At 51.8% G+C, this 14,099-nt stretch overlaps 7 protein-coding genes across 7 annotated transcripts; 4 read left to right on the forward strand and 3 right to left on the reverse strand.

Annotated features, from left to right (window-relative positions):
* Positions 1-383: 383 nt before the first annotated feature.
* BO97DRAFT_409290 (putative 2-haloalkanoic acid dehalogenase) lies at positions 384-1,329 on the forward strand. Its single transcript, XM_025696031.1, has one exon. It carries the CDS (start codon positions 494-496, stop codon positions 1,235-1,237), a length of 744 nt encoding a protein of 247 aa, XP_025546191.1. The 5' UTR covers positions 384-493; the 3' UTR covers positions 1,238-1,329.
* A 99-nt stretch (positions 1,330-1,428) lies between these two features.
* On the forward strand, positions 1,429-2,518 carry BO97DRAFT_418946 (uncharacterized protein; the record flags this gene model as incomplete). The annotated part of the gene is made up of 5 exons (XM_025696542.1): positions 1,429-1,533; positions 1,588-1,964; positions 2,043-2,094; positions 2,142-2,201; positions 2,255-2,518. The coding sequence occupies 5 exons, from the start codon at positions 1,429-1,431 to the stop codon at positions 2,516-2,518; spliced, it is 858 nt and encodes a 285-aa protein (XP_025546192.1).
* A 1,584-nt stretch (positions 2,519-4,102) lies between these two features.
* BO97DRAFT_409294 (uncharacterized protein) lies at positions 4,103-4,775 on the reverse strand. The gene is made up of 3 exons (XM_025696032.1): positions 4,599-4,775; positions 4,495-4,545; positions 4,103-4,437 (listed from the first exon to the last, which is right to left on the reverse strand). Exons 1-3 carry the CDS (start codon positions 4,717-4,719, stop codon positions 4,130-4,132), a joined length of 480 nt encoding a protein of 159 aa, XP_025546193.1. The 5' UTR covers positions 4,720-4,775; the 3' UTR covers positions 4,103-4,129.
* A 1,171-nt stretch (positions 4,776-5,946) lies between these two features.
* BO97DRAFT_269152 (uncharacterized protein) lies at positions 5,947-6,675 on the reverse strand. The gene is made up of 3 exons (XM_025690970.1): positions 6,492-6,675; positions 6,263-6,442; positions 5,947-6,203 (listed from the first exon to the last, which is right to left on the reverse strand). The coding sequence occupies exons 1-3, from the start codon at positions 6,538-6,540 to the stop codon at positions 6,025-6,027; spliced, it is 408 nt and encodes a 135-aa protein (XP_025546194.1). The 5' UTR covers positions 6,541-6,675; the 3' UTR covers positions 5,947-6,024.
* A 1,525-nt stretch (positions 6,676-8,200) lies between these two features.
* BO97DRAFT_447169 (uncharacterized protein) lies at positions 8,201-8,933 on the forward strand. The gene is made up of 3 exons (XM_025698738.1): positions 8,201-8,405; positions 8,487-8,599; positions 8,655-8,933. The coding sequence occupies exons 1-3, from the start codon at positions 8,288-8,290 to the stop codon at positions 8,766-8,768; spliced, it is 345 nt and encodes a 114-aa protein (XP_025546195.1). The 5' UTR covers positions 8,201-8,287; the 3' UTR covers positions 8,769-8,933.
* BO97DRAFT_269176 (sugar porter family MFS transporter) lies at positions 8,729-10,891 on the reverse strand. The gene is made up of 5 exons (XM_025690971.1): positions 10,781-10,891; positions 10,577-10,730; positions 10,140-10,527; positions 9,297-10,078; positions 8,729-9,238 (listed from the first exon to the last, which is right to left on the reverse strand). The coding sequence occupies exons 2-5, from the start codon at positions 10,671-10,673 to the stop codon at positions 8,964-8,966; spliced, it is 1,542 nt and encodes a 513-aa protein (XP_025546196.1). The 5' UTR covers positions 10,674-10,730; positions 10,781-10,891; the 3' UTR covers positions 8,729-8,963.
* Positions 10,892-13,188: 2,297 nt separating this feature from the next.
* BO97DRAFT_429714 (uncharacterized protein) lies at positions 13,189-13,965 on the forward strand (the record flags this gene model as incomplete). The annotated part of the gene is made up of 1 exon (XM_025697379.1): positions 13,189-13,965. One exon carries the CDS (start codon positions 13,189-13,191, stop codon positions 13,963-13,965), a length of 777 nt encoding a protein of 258 aa, XP_025546197.1.
* Positions 13,966-14,099: the final 134 nt, after the last annotated feature.

Here is a 14,099-nt window from a genome sequence, read left to right on the forward strand (position 1 = left end):
CCAATGTAACTCCTCATGATAACACCTAGTATTCACTCTTCTGCTGAAAGGGGCAATGATGCACTCGTCAGCTAGGACCATACTTATCTAGCGAAGAATGTGTCAACCGTACAGGACGAGATAAGGTGCCTATCGCCCCTGAGCTTATCAAGATTATCGGCAGCTCTCAATACCGACCTCGAATATCATATCAACCACCGTAGGGGCCATGTCGACTAACGCACCAGATGCATACTAGCTGCATGCAATGAAGTGTCGCGGGCCGTCTGACAAGTCCGCGCACGGGCGTTGGCCCGGTACCGGCCGTGGGCGGCGTTTATCGCAGCGATAAGACAAGACCAGACCGTGCTTGTTCCCCTCTCCTTTTCCCCTCAGCCACAACACAAGAAAACCTATCCTCAAGCCAACCTCCTCTACAATCCAGCCTCACCATCACAGCTCGACCCAACCCGTCCTCCTTCCACGTTCTATCGCACCGAAACCATCACCCACCATGACGAGCAAAAACGTCGTCTTCGACGTCGTCGGCACGTGCGTCTCCTTCTCCGCCTTCTACGATACGATCCAAAGAACACTGGGCCCGCAACTCGCCGCTCACAACCTCACCGCGCAATCCTTCGGCTTCACATGGATGACCAACGCAGAGCTGCAGTTCACCTTCCTCTCGATCTCAGAAAGCTACAAGCCATACAAGCTCGTGCTGACGGAGCTCTTCTACCAGACCCTATCCATGATCGGGGTGGCCGACCCCACCGCCTTCGCGACCGCGGCGCAGCGCGACGCCTGCGTCGAGGGCTACTCTGCGCTCGAACTCCGCCCAGGCACCAGGGAATGCTTCGCGCGTCTCCGCGCCGCCGGATTCACGGTCTGGTGTCTCACGACGGGCGACACGCAGCGGGTGCGCGGGTACTTCGAGCGCGGCGGCGTGGACATGCCGGCGGAGAACTTCCTGAGCTGCGATACGGCGGGCGTGGCCAAGCCGGCGTTGCGCGCGTATCGGCCTGCCTTGGAGGCGTTGGGATTCGTGGATGGTACCTCGGACGACAAGGAGAGGCCGTGGTTTGCCGCGGCGCATCTGTGGGATGTCGCTGCTGCTACCAAGGTTGGCTTCCGCGGGGCGTATTGTACCGTGTATGAGGGAAGTCCGTGTTATCGGGTGTTTGAGGCTGGGTTGGATGTTACGGCGGATTCGTTGGAGGACATGGCTGAGGGAATTATTCGGGCGACGGGGCGGTGATGGTGGTTTGAATTCAAGATACTGGTGAGAGGGTGGCTTTGTTGGAGCCGAATGCGTGTATATAGATAGATCTATGAAATCAGCATCAGTCGGCCCAGATTTGAAGGGTGAGTGCCAATGAAACTGGTGGAATTGCGCAGGGATGTTCTTATATATATGAGCGCGACGATGCGTACCTCCCCGACTACGAAATGCACCCGTTTTGGCGGCTGCTTCAACCGCAGGAAGTCGAGATCTCCTTGGATGAGGAGGAGGAGGAGGAGGAGGAGGAGTACCCCTTCTCCCAGCCGACCCTGGTGTATCACGGGGATATCCCGTTATTTTACAAGGCTCTGCACCCCCATATGTAGAAATTCATCCTCCGCGAGCTGGAGGCCTACAAGGTACTGACGAATATGGACGACGCGAACGGCAAGCTGTACGTGCCCCTCCTGTATGGCCTGGTGGTCGGTAGAGCTGAGCACACGTATTTTGGGGTGCTTCTGACATATATTGACTGCGTTGGGACGCTGAAGTCGGTCCTTACGCCCGAGACTCCAGTGGAGGATCGCAACAGTTGGCTGGTGCAGGTGACTGAGACGTTGGAAGCTATGAACCGGGAATGTCTTGTTTGGGGTGATGCGACGCCTGCAAATGTGTTGATCGACACCGAAGGGGATGCATGGATTGTGGACTTTCGAGGCGGACACTCCCCAGGATGGTCGAGCGAGCGCCGTTGGTGCACGAGGTTTGCGGATGTAGAAGCTCTTTATAACATATCACGTGCATGTTGATGAAGGGCATAAAATATATAAAGCCTCTGCAGCTCGATGAGTCAACTACTGAAGAAGACGAAGAAGACAATGACGGCTATTCAAGTATGGAAGAATGTGACGACAATTCGGCGATTGCATGAAATCACCAGATATCTGTTGCGACCATTTTCTTCTCCGCTTATTACTACGCTTCTTCCAGCCTTGACATTGTGAGATGTCTTCTAGATTGCCTTACATCAAATACCCGGTCAATCGACATCAGAACACAACACAAGGCCGGATACCGGTCAGATCCGCGCGGCCGCAGTCCGAAGCACAGTCCCCTCAGCGACAAGAACAGCCCACTTCCAGCACGCTTCTCAAAGCTGTTCTGGGAATTTCGAACCTGACCCACAGCCGCGGATACATTCTCATTGCGACCAACGTGATAGCCCGCTTTCCCTTGAGAGACAGATTTCACGCTCACGGCCTCCGAATCTCGCCCGGAATCCTCAAACGCCCGGAACGTCGTGATAAAATGCCATAAAACCGGCAGGGGGAAGTTATCACCGAGGACAGACGCCAATCGACCGTCTTCGCGCCACCTGGGCCCTGGAACTTCCCAACCCGCCTGGATTCATGGCTAGCGCAGTGATGATCGATAGCCTTTCGCCCTGCCCCGAACGTCAATTAACTATGCAATCAGTCATTCTTAATTATTTCTCCATACCTTTGCAAGCTTCTGTTGAGATCATTACCAGCGTAACATTAGCGAGCTTGGCCGTGTCACATCGCTGCAAGCCTCTGTCAAGCACAAGAGCCGGCAGATCCAGCTCCAGTATAAGCCACTCCTCCACATCCTTAAGACATCGCAACCGAAGCAAAGAGAACAGGTTCGCTTTCTTCGAGACTGTGCGTGACGTGACCGTGAACGACGATTCGTCCGCACGTGGAGTTCATGCTGCCGAGGAGCTTTGAGATCAACAGATGGTGCACGATATGACAGACCTGGATGGCTTCGTAACCGTCGGAGGTGATGAAAGGGAGGCTGTGTCGCAGACGATCGCTGAAATGCCGGCATTGAGCCACTTGACGGTGGCCAAGACAATTATGCTGGCTTATGATGAGGAATACTTCATCCTTGCTCGGTTCAGGAGATGGAGCTAACGGTTCATAGTATCAATTCGAGATACACTCATGTTAAAGCAACACGTTGACCGACCCGCTAAAATGATCGTGCTGGAAGGTGGGCCTAAAGCTCTAGGTCCCGAAGGCCTGCTCGAGCTCTTCTTTGCAACCTTCTTGCGCGGACAAGGGGTGACCTTGGAGTTAAGATCATGACACTCTGGAGTCATTTAAATTGTGCGCTGTGGTAGGGCTGTGTCGTGCTGTACTAGGTGCCAGAAACTATCTCTTTCAGCGTTTTGTAGCTGATAGTCAATGGTTGAGATTCAAATCAAGCTACCTAGTACTTCGATATCTCCTACACTAAGGAGCAGTACCCGACCGGCAAAGGCGGGTGAGTGGGATTCTGCCGACCCTTCTAATATAGACAGGCGGTCACACTCCGGCTCAGGCGGGCAAACAAAGATGAAACGCGGCTAGCCGTGGCTGTGTTGATTGCGATGACGTAGTCACTCCTCTTCCGCCAACCTTTCCCGAAAGTTCTCCCTTCCACCATGTCATCTCCATGGGTACGAGCGTCAACCCCAGGCTTCCTTCAAGACAGCAACGTCCCCTTTCGTCGCGAGGAATCCATCGTCAGTTATCTACTATCGCGTCCGCTTCAGTACCAGCCACCGATGAATCTACACCCTAAATCCTGTACGAGGCCCTCGAGGTCCCCCTAATGATCCTTCCCGAGCAGATGGGTACAATCCGGTGTGAGCTAGCGTCTGATAGCACGACTTCCCCAAGGATCCACAGGTTTTGACAGGTCTCCTTCCCCTCATCCAATTTGCCCGGGGTGACTAACTCATGAAACCATCGCAGTCAAAGCTACCAGTATACAGGACAATCTATGGAGAAGCAAAGCAAATCGATCAATTATTACCAAATACTTATAAATCTACACCATCACTCAAACTCTACCAACTATATACACCCCCAGCACGAGTCAAATCACAATTCTCCCCTCCTTCCATAGGCTCGTACACGCTCAAGCAGCCTTCACCTTCAGCGAAGCAATGGCATACTCAGAGCTGTGAGCGCCATACCAGAAGACGGTCTTCTGCTCGGCTTCGCCGTAGCCGTCGATGGCGAAGTAGGCGTTGTCGCCGTGGGTCAGCTCGCCGTCGTCGTTGACGCCGAAGCCGGTCATGCTGGCGCCCTCGGGCATGTTGCCGGAGTGCGGGACGGTGAACTCCACGGGCAGCACGGTCTTCTCGACGATATACAGGTTCTGGAAGGCGGTTGGGACAGCGCCGTCGGCCAGGTAGGTGAGAGCGCCGGCCGAGTTAGAGGTCACTGGTGTCGGTGGTTAGTCCTGTTGATTTGAGGTGGTAAGAGGAAGACAGGGCTTACGGATGACGGGGACTTGGTTGTCGGAGGTGGCGTTGCCGACGTAGAGGTACTCTGAGCTTTTGTTAGTTCTTGTCATGCGTAGTAGCTTGGAAATGGAAACATACGGCCATCAGTGAGGACGGCGCTGTTGTCGTCGGCGACGAGAGTGAAGCGCTCGGGGAGGGAGGCGGCGGTGGCGGTGAGGGCGCTGGCAAGGGCAGCAATGGTAGCAATGGTGAACTTCATTTTGGCTGTTGGTTTTGCGGTGGTGTTGGTTTGGTAGAGGAGGTGGTAGTGTGGTACAATGAATCGAGCTTGTTTGTTTATTGTGAACTTCACACGCAGCGAGAGGCGGTTTATATTCCTCGTCCCCTGGTGCACAGACACATCATGATTGAATCACCCTGGCGATTGACATCATCGGTCTCAATTATCAGACCACGAATATTAGGGGCATGGCGGGGCTCGATGAGACATTGTTTCAGAGCGCGTGGGGTACAGTGCAGCTAGTCTCCGACGAGATGTGTCACTTCCGCTTGTACCGTGGAAGCGCCGGAGGTTAACCACGATTTGCAGTCTTCAAACAAGATCTCTTGTGCTTGCCACAACTCGATTCCGACTATTTTGGGCGACGGTTGAGGGATATAGTCGAGTGGATCTCCAAATGGGCGAGTTTCTGGAACCCTCGTTTTGGGTGGTGATTGTCCGCCTGTCAACTAGTCTCCCCCACTTGGTGCGTTGATCGGCGGTGTTGGCGTTAAGGCGGAGATGCTGAGGCTTACTGTTGGCATAGTGCAGAGCATTCCTTCGATCCTCGGTTCATAGGAGTTCTTTGGAATAAGCTGTCCAAGGATGTTCTCTAAGTCAGATGGTTACTTGGTAAAGGCCACTAGTTTGAGGGTTGATGGATGGGATCGTCTGAAACACGGCTTGTTGAGCGGACTTCAAGACCAAGATCTGCAGGGTAGCAGTTCGAAACAACCCTGAATAGTTACCCGTGTCTTCATAGTCACTTTAGGAGAGGTTATGTTTCTCTTCAAGCAGCGTGGCAACCTTGGCGAAAGCTGTCTAAGACACCGCAATATGACGATCCATACATAGACATTGATCTGCTCTTTCTCCTTTCAGTTGTACCCCTGATTGCATGCGACGATGTTGCATATCCATAGGAGTTGGCGGACATCAGACATCCCCGTACACATCCGCGCGAACGTCTATCGAACAGGGGACAAGGAGATCGCGTATTGTTGTGTTCTACTACCGCGGATATGCGAGTGCACTCCTCTGTATACATCAACACTACATTCAAGTTAGAGACTACCATTACATAATGTCCTAATCCTTGTCGTGCAATCAAATATCTGCTGCGTCAAATCGTCATAAGCTCACATAAAGATCATTCGTTGTCCTCCCATCAAAGCATAACCATCGCTCATCCCATTTCTCCCTCCCTCCCGCTGGATCTCCCCCTTCCCTATCGTCAACTCGCCCATCCAACACTCCCAATTTCGTGTCCAAGCCACCCGGCATGTAAACCCCTCTTTTGAACCCCTAAGCCCCGCGCAAACACACCCCCACCACACATTTATTCCCATAACAACAATCCGCATCCCCACGACAAACCCCCATATCCTCCTGACAATACGGCCAATTAGGATCCGTATTCCGACAATGGCTCGCCGCACAATACCCGGAACAACAGCCGAGGCCGCTGCCGTATGAACACACCTCTGTCCACAATATCTTAGTATCTAATGAGCGGATCGAACCAAGATAGAAATGTGCTCACCGTAAACGCCTAGACAGGTTGGCTTGGGGACGCAGGTCACGGTGGTGGTGTAGGAGGCTGTTGGGGTGAAGAAGACGGCGGTGGTGCAGGTTTGGGCGTTCGGGCACGAGGGGAGGGTGCCGCAGGGGGTCGGGGTTGGTGCTGTTCTTGTTGCGAAGGTGGTGGTTGTTGTTTGTGCGGCTGCATCTGTTAGTTTACATGGTTGAGATAGAGGTGACGGGTGACGTACTTGCGAGTACGAGGAGCAGGAACACGGCGATGATGTTGGGAAGAGCCATCGTGATCAGTGTCGGATAGCAGATTCAAGTCGTGTGTGGAAATCAAACGATCGAGGGGCCCCGGAGATGCTCTTATATACCTGCAGTCCATCGTTGCACTGCATCTCGGAAGGGGGTTCAGCTGCAGCTGCAGCCGCGTCGGTGTGTACGGTGACCGGATGGAATACAAAAGGCGCTCGGGTGCAGTTGAAACATGCCGCATCAAATGTGTGGCCCTAGGATAGCTTTGGATACGATAACTTTATTTGCCGGGAGGATTCGACGATGGACTCCGAGCGGAGGAAGATCTGTAGTGCATGGCTTGGATGTCACACCAAACCGTTACCGGAGACATCCCCCAGACGTGATCCTGCTTACGACCAGACACCCAATACTGGTGAACGCTCACCGAGTTACGCTGCAAGCCACGGCCTGGGCGTCGTCGTACGGCTTGCTTTACTTGCAGGGGTATGCGGGGAGGTTGTTGTCAACGTAAGCAGATGTAAGGGTCTTGCAGGTTGCGATGCAAGCGCGAAAGGGCGTTGAGTCTGGCTGCCTGTGCCTTCTCGCAATAACAAGAAGGATCAAAAGTAAGAAAAAATATTGCAACAACAAATGATTTGTTTGGTAGTGTAGCTTAAACTGCGTGTATATGGTAGCCTGCATAGTTCCGGGTACAATCGACTTTCTCACCTGGTATTGTGACTTATCAGCACTTTCATAGACTTTATGTGAACACTCTTATCAAGGATGTCTCACATGACTATCAAGGGCCATGGATCTGGATAGATACTGTATTAAATATGATTACAGCAGAAATGTTCAATCAGCAGTAGCAACTCGAATCTTCAGCGCAGTCGTATACTAGACCTTGAATCGGCGCCCGAACCGTTTGTATATCGAACTACTGCTGCACCTACAGCACAGATTTGTAATCTTCCCGAATGAAAGGCTTAATTGCCTCTGTGTACAGCTGATGATGTCAAGGACATTAGATTGGCAGCCACCCAGCGGTGACCAATAAAGATTCTATTGTTGCGGGTAGGATAAGGTCGTTGACGACTGACCGAGGTGGGTCGATGATGCAGTCCAGTCCTGTGGATTGTATCTTCCTTGTGGAAGTACTTGCTGGCTACTAGTACCAAAAAGAAAGAAATGGAGCCGGTACCACTGCGATGCACGGTCGAGGCTGCATAGTCTGCTGTGGAACATGACACTAATATAGCTGAGCTGTACATCTATGTGCTGCTGAAGAAGATGCATCGCTCTTCAGGAAGCTGGGCAGGAGCTGTTCCTCTCAGTAAATCAAGCAACGACAAGCAAATTAAGCAACGACAAGCAAATCAACCATACACCCCGCTGTCACTCTCCCACCACCGATCTAATCAATCGAGGATCTGCAACAAAAGCTTATCTTCACCAACAACCACTGCATCCTCTCAGTCAACATTAGAATACACGTTTGCACAGCACCGAAGCCACCTTCCTAGTAGCTAACCCCCGTCCAGACCAACCAAAGGTAACACGAAAGCCTCGCCACCCCCGTAACTCAACCAAAGTGCGCAACGCAACCAACCCCAAACGAGCATCTCCTGACATCACCAACCAACCTTATAGCTTTCCTCATTGAATCCCATATTAACCCCACCAGCCCCGGGTTCCTTTCTTATTAGACCCTTCCTGTCAAACACCCTACCATCCAAATCACTATCACTACCCCCTCCATCTCCAACGAATAATACCATCGACAGAACACTAAACAACCAGAATGAGCAAGATCCTCAAGCCAACCGGCACCTCCGCCCTCTTCCTCCGCCCCCTCCTCCTGCGACCGTATCTCACCCGCCCGTACCGCAAAGAAGTCCACAGCAACAAAGGCGAGGAACGTACGCGTCCCTTCCCCGGCCCAATTCTATAATATCCTTGAGATTTGATGATGGAGGCTAATCCGAGTAAACGAATGATAGTATTCATCCCTCCATCCTACCCGGACGACCTCGAGCCCCCGAAGATAATCCACAAGAAGGAGACCAAGGAGAGCGTGTGGGATGAGTTACAGGCGACGATGAGTGAGTCTTCGGTATGTGCTCTGCATTCTGTTCTGGAGATAGAAGGTAATGTGGCGGGTCGTTCAGGTTAAAGCCGACCGCGGGGATATCAAGATCGAGCAGTCGAAGTCCGGGACGAAAGGGGCAAAGTCCGATGGGGCGTTTGCCGAGAGGGAGGAGCCGAGGATCGATGAGATGTGATGATTCTACTTTCCTGTCATGAGAGGGCTTCTGAGGGAGGATGGGTGCTGTTGATGACTTTTTATGAGTGAGTTTGTGTTTATGTTTGCGATGCTAACCAGAATGGATTGTATATGTACTGTTTTCATGTAGGGGTGAGGTTCTATTCTCTAGCTCTAATTCTAGCCTTGGCTGCTGTTCTGTATGTGTACACACTCACGCTTGGATCGGGATCTGGTCGATGTTCTCGACCTGCTGCACGTCCGTCTCCAATTTGCGCTCCACGTGGGCTTCCTGCGCGTGCTGTCCCGGCATGACCGTCCGCCCGCCCTTGGCGCTGAACACGCCGCCTGTGACCCCGCCCTTGGCGAAGAGCAGCGGGATGTCCTCCAGCTCCAGGCCTTTCGTCTCGGGATAGAAGAAGTAGACCATCGGGATGAAGACGGCGTTGAGCACCGCGAAGATGATGAAGGTCTTCCAGCCGATATTTGCTACACGCACCAAATAATTAGTTAACTGCTTTGTGGTCTGGGCCCGTGGGAAACATACCAAAGGCGATGGGGGTGATCTTCACCACCGCGAACACAGCCATCCAGTTCCACCCGGATGCGATCGCCGACATCCGCGTCCGGACCCGCGTCGTGTTGATCTCAGATGGATAGAACCACGGGACCGGTAACCAGCCGATTCCGTAGAAGATTTGGAAAATGAAGATGAACGCGGTCGCACCGTACGCGCAGTCCGTGCGGTCAAGCGACAGCAGGATTGTGACCATCACGAAACACAGACACAGCCCTGCGGAACAGACCATCAACAGTGTGCGGCGTCCAAATCGATCCATGAGAAACACAGGAATCGCAGACCCGACGAGGTAGGTGCACTGCATGCCGCCACCCAGGAGCATAGAGAGGTTACGGCTCATGCCCATGGTGGTTTGGAAAAGGACCGGACCGTAGTAGTTGATCATGTTTGACCCGGTGAACTGTTGGCCCAGCTCGATCGAGATAGTGATCAGAAGACGACGGAGGTTCTGCACTTCGCCCCACGAGAAGAGCTCCGCGAAGCGGAAAGGGCCTTCCCGTTGTTCTTCATCGAGGGCGACTTGGATATCGAGGATGGTTTTGGTGACGGCGGGATCGTTGATATGGGTGTCCTGAATGGCGGCAATGACGGCACGGGCTTCTTCGTGTCGATCGTGTTGGACCAGCCAACGAGGGGTTTCAGGAAGACCGATGATCTGGAGGATGAGGCAAAGAGCGAAGACGGATTGGAAAGCGAGAGGGAAACGCCATTCGAAATCAGAGGTATAGAAGCTGGTGCCGTAGTCGAGCCTGCGAAAGGGTTTCAAATGAGTGAGCGTTTCTTTTTGTGGGTGGAGGCATGGAACCATACCAGTATGCAATGACAACACCCAAGATAGTGACAGTGCCCTGAAGAGTCAACAGAGCACCTCGATAAGATGCAGGTGAGCATTCACTCTGAAAGACGGGTGCCGTGGATGAATTCATGCCATTGCCAATGCCTGTGACAATCCGGCCAACGAGCAACTGTGCGATGGAGTATGATGAGGCAAGAATGGCAGACCCAATGATCATGATGGTTCCACCAGTCAAGAGCATAGTGCGGCGCCCGTATCTCTCGCCGACAAAATAGCAGACAATGGACCCAACCACGCAGCCGATATCGTATAACCCGGTGATGTCGCCTTGCATCGCAGCATCGGGGTTGTTGAAGTCCTTGGCAAAGCGGTTGTCGGCTCCGACGATCCCAGACATGACGCCTGCAGGTATATCAGTACCTTGTGTCCGGATCCCATCAATGGCACTCACCCTGGTCATATCCCAGTAGTAAGAAGGCCTGGCATGATGCAGCAGTGATGGCAAAGATCAGGGTCCTGCCCCGAAAGTCGTGTTTCCAAAGCCGCATATCGAAATGAGATGAAGGACAGAGGCTTAGGCTCGATGTCTGGACAACTAGAGGGGCCTGAAGAAATAATAAGCTCCAGCGCCTGAACGGGAGGCGTCATCTAGTACTCAGCCAGCGTCTTGGCAGCAACATCGTAGGAAGTTCGCCTAGCATTATCCCGAAGGCGAGAAGGAATGGGATCCACCAACGACGGAGTCTGATGGACGGCTTGCCTATCAGGGTCAGAGTAAGCAGCGGCTGGGCCTGTTTGGCACACCAAATCGGTGGATCATCGCTCCGAAACGCGGGGTACCCCATGGGACACTTTTGAGTAATGCTGGCACGGGCCACTCAGGCTCACCAAGTGTCATATCGGCAAGGTAATCGGCAGTCATCGGTGGCTCGGAATGGTGGCGAAGGTAGCAGGAGAGTATCTTGCAGGATCGGCGGCGAGAACCTATAACATCAGCAATCAGGTTGTGCTTGACCGCACATTTGGTAACGAATTGTTGGACACATCCAGCTGTTATCAAGAGAAGAAGGGATGGAGCTCCGGTCTTGGCTCACGAAATGCCGAGACCACGTGATTTTACGACGGATTACTCATTCCCAGTTACCATTGGCTGATTTGCTGACCATTAACCATGATCGCAAAGAGTCACTCATCCTGGATAACTGCATCCAGAGTCGGCATAGAAACCAATATGAATGAGCCTGACTCAAGAAGGGAATAATTGGCTCCTGAATAATACTGGGTCTATGGATTTCACCTACTGCCTGCTTTCGAGGTCAGCATCGATCTACCCAGTCAACCTCTGGCATAGATGCATGACCCTGGAGAAGAAACATGAGCATAGCGGGAATCTTTTGTCTCCATAGCCTAAGAGCTAGTCAAGGTCCTGACCACGAGAGTGTAGACCCGGCTCAATTTCCCACGAGTGTACTAGGCTTAACACCCTGTACGCACATATCATTCGAGAAGAAAAAACGTACTTAGCAGTGCAATACCTACATTGATTCATTTGTAAAATATCCAACAAGAGCCTCAAGCCAGCCAATATTCCACGTCTTCTGATAGATCCAAGGTAATTGCTCATCCCCTCCTTCCCAACATTGTGTCAAGAATATCAAAAATGTCAAAAACCAATCCCGCGTCATTTATCAATACACAACAGCAAAGCTCCATCATCCTGCGCAGCACCTGCAGATGTGTCCACATTCGTACTCGTCTCTCAAAACTGGTTGGTGGGTTTGACCAAGACTATTAAGTCGAGTTAGTCTCTGGAACCCGAAACGGAGATGGTATGTGCTCACAACAGAACTCACGGCTCAAAATATCCATATACAAGGAGGTCCGAGCGCATCTCGCTAAGAAGGTCCATGATGTTATTCATGACAAGGAGGTACTCCACAGAATACAGATCTCTTAGCTGAGCCAGAAGTCCCTTGGAATGTCTGAGGAAAGGGTCGTTGGGCCACGGATGACCCAAGCGATGCAGGCGAAGGCGTATGTCCACGTCGTACCATTTTATCGCCCACCTGCACTGCCTGACAGCGTCCCCAATCTCGTCAATGGAAGGCGGATCGAAATTAGACAGGCTGCTCTGTGCTCTGGTAAGGCATAGCACTCTCAGCGCGCTGACCCTGGGTCTTAGCTCCCGATACATCTCGCGGCAGTCATCCAGAAGGCCAGGGGTTCTGTTCATCTTATCGTTCTTGACTTGATGATAAACTTGTCTGTTAGCAGCTGAGTTGTATGTGTCTTGGTGGATCTTATAGCTCGCTAACCTTGTTTTGATATGAATGTTCGCTAATAGATCGGGAGATAGATGGCTGATGAACAAGTGCTTTGCTGCACAAATATGTGAGCAGTTGGTTTATCCTGAGAGGGGAAGCAGGAATGTTTTATCAAGTATTTATACCCAGGGCCTTCAATGAAACAGAAGCGAGGCCGAGAGGAGAATTCTGTCATTATTTTCACCAAACAGCTCAAACATGACCGATGCGAGACCCCGCTCGACTTTTTATGATCGTGTACATTCACCTGTCGCACACTTCCAACTGTCTATATATAGGCTCTCCCCGTTGCCTTCTTCTTGTTCTTCTTTGCTTCCTTTTCATCGGCCACGACTATCTCCACTCACGAAAAGTTCTCTGTGAATATCAGCCGGGAATATTTATCCTTTTCTTGTCTACCTATCAGCCACTTATTTCAAGAAGCTTCTACGAAATATCAAGTTGCATAGAAGTCTTTCGTTTCATAAAAGCTGGTGAGACCTGATCCAAGAAACCACGACTCTAAACAACTGACAAGGCAGCAGCCTACTCAATATATCGTCTGGCATCCCCAATCAACATCAGCTTTACCTTACTTTGTGATTAAACTGAGGTACGTAGCTGGAAGTTTGTTCGTCAGAGTCCAGTTCAGCTCTATGGGAATGCTCACACATATCACAGAACTCCTCTTCCCTTCGTCTTGACAAGACCATCGAAGGTTAACGTCAACTAATAAGCGCTTCTGGTCCGTATCACGCAAATGACATCTGCGAAGGTGAACATCATGAACGACACCCACCCGAAGGAAACAGCCACTGGCAGTGACCAGACCCCAGTGAACCCGCCAACTCTGCCAAGTACCACAGACCTATCGACCGAGCAAGGCGGCTATGGATCACTTGAGTGGTTTCTGAACGGCGTCTCCCTCCCTGAAGAACTCCACAAAGACATTGTGAACCAGCTTCGCCAGAAAATCATCGAGGCTGAACCGAGCATGAAGGAAGTCACCGCTGAGAGGCTTACTCTGATCCGCAAGGCCTTGGTCGAGAACAAGACTGCCCTGAAACCCAAGACTGCCTTTGCCTTCCTTGGTGTAGTCCTGAAAGAGCTAGCCGAGACCAAAGATGAAAGTCCTGCTCTTCTCCTCGCACGTGCTATTCGCATTTTCAACAACATATTGAGGGGTAAACGCAACGGTATCACCGTGAGCGAGGCAAAAGTCGCGGCCTTCCGTGCTCATTTCAGACATGTCAACGATGAACTGACTGTAGGGCGCAATATTTACCAAGAGCTGGATGGACTAGAACGCAAGAAAGCGATATTCGTTCATCTCTCGAAGACGTTCCGCAAGGTCGATATGGGAACTCTGCATCTGCTCTGGAATCAGGCAAAGGATTTCTTCTGTGAAGAAGAAGCGCTGCATTACTCGCAGTCTATATCTTCCCTGGATAATCTTTTCGGGCGCGTTCAGTCTATCAGTGAAAAATGGCACGGGGTTGATGACGAGCCGGGATGGGTAAAAGTTGATGTGCCTTGATCGTCGATCTCAATCTCGTCATCATATCGCTTATCTCTCTGGCTCGGGTTTTGATATTTTGCATCCACGAGGAGTGACATCTGATGTATCTGGCTGACTGTCAGCAGCGTTGGTGTTTATGAGATTGGAAGACT

This window comes from Aspergillus homomorphus (genome assembly GCF_003184865.1).
Source record: "Aspergillus homomorphus CBS 101889 unplaced genomic scaffold BO97scaffold_76, whole genome shotgun sequence".
NCBI lineage: Eukaryota > Fungi > Ascomycota > Eurotiomycetes > Eurotiales > Aspergillaceae > Aspergillus > Aspergillus homomorphus.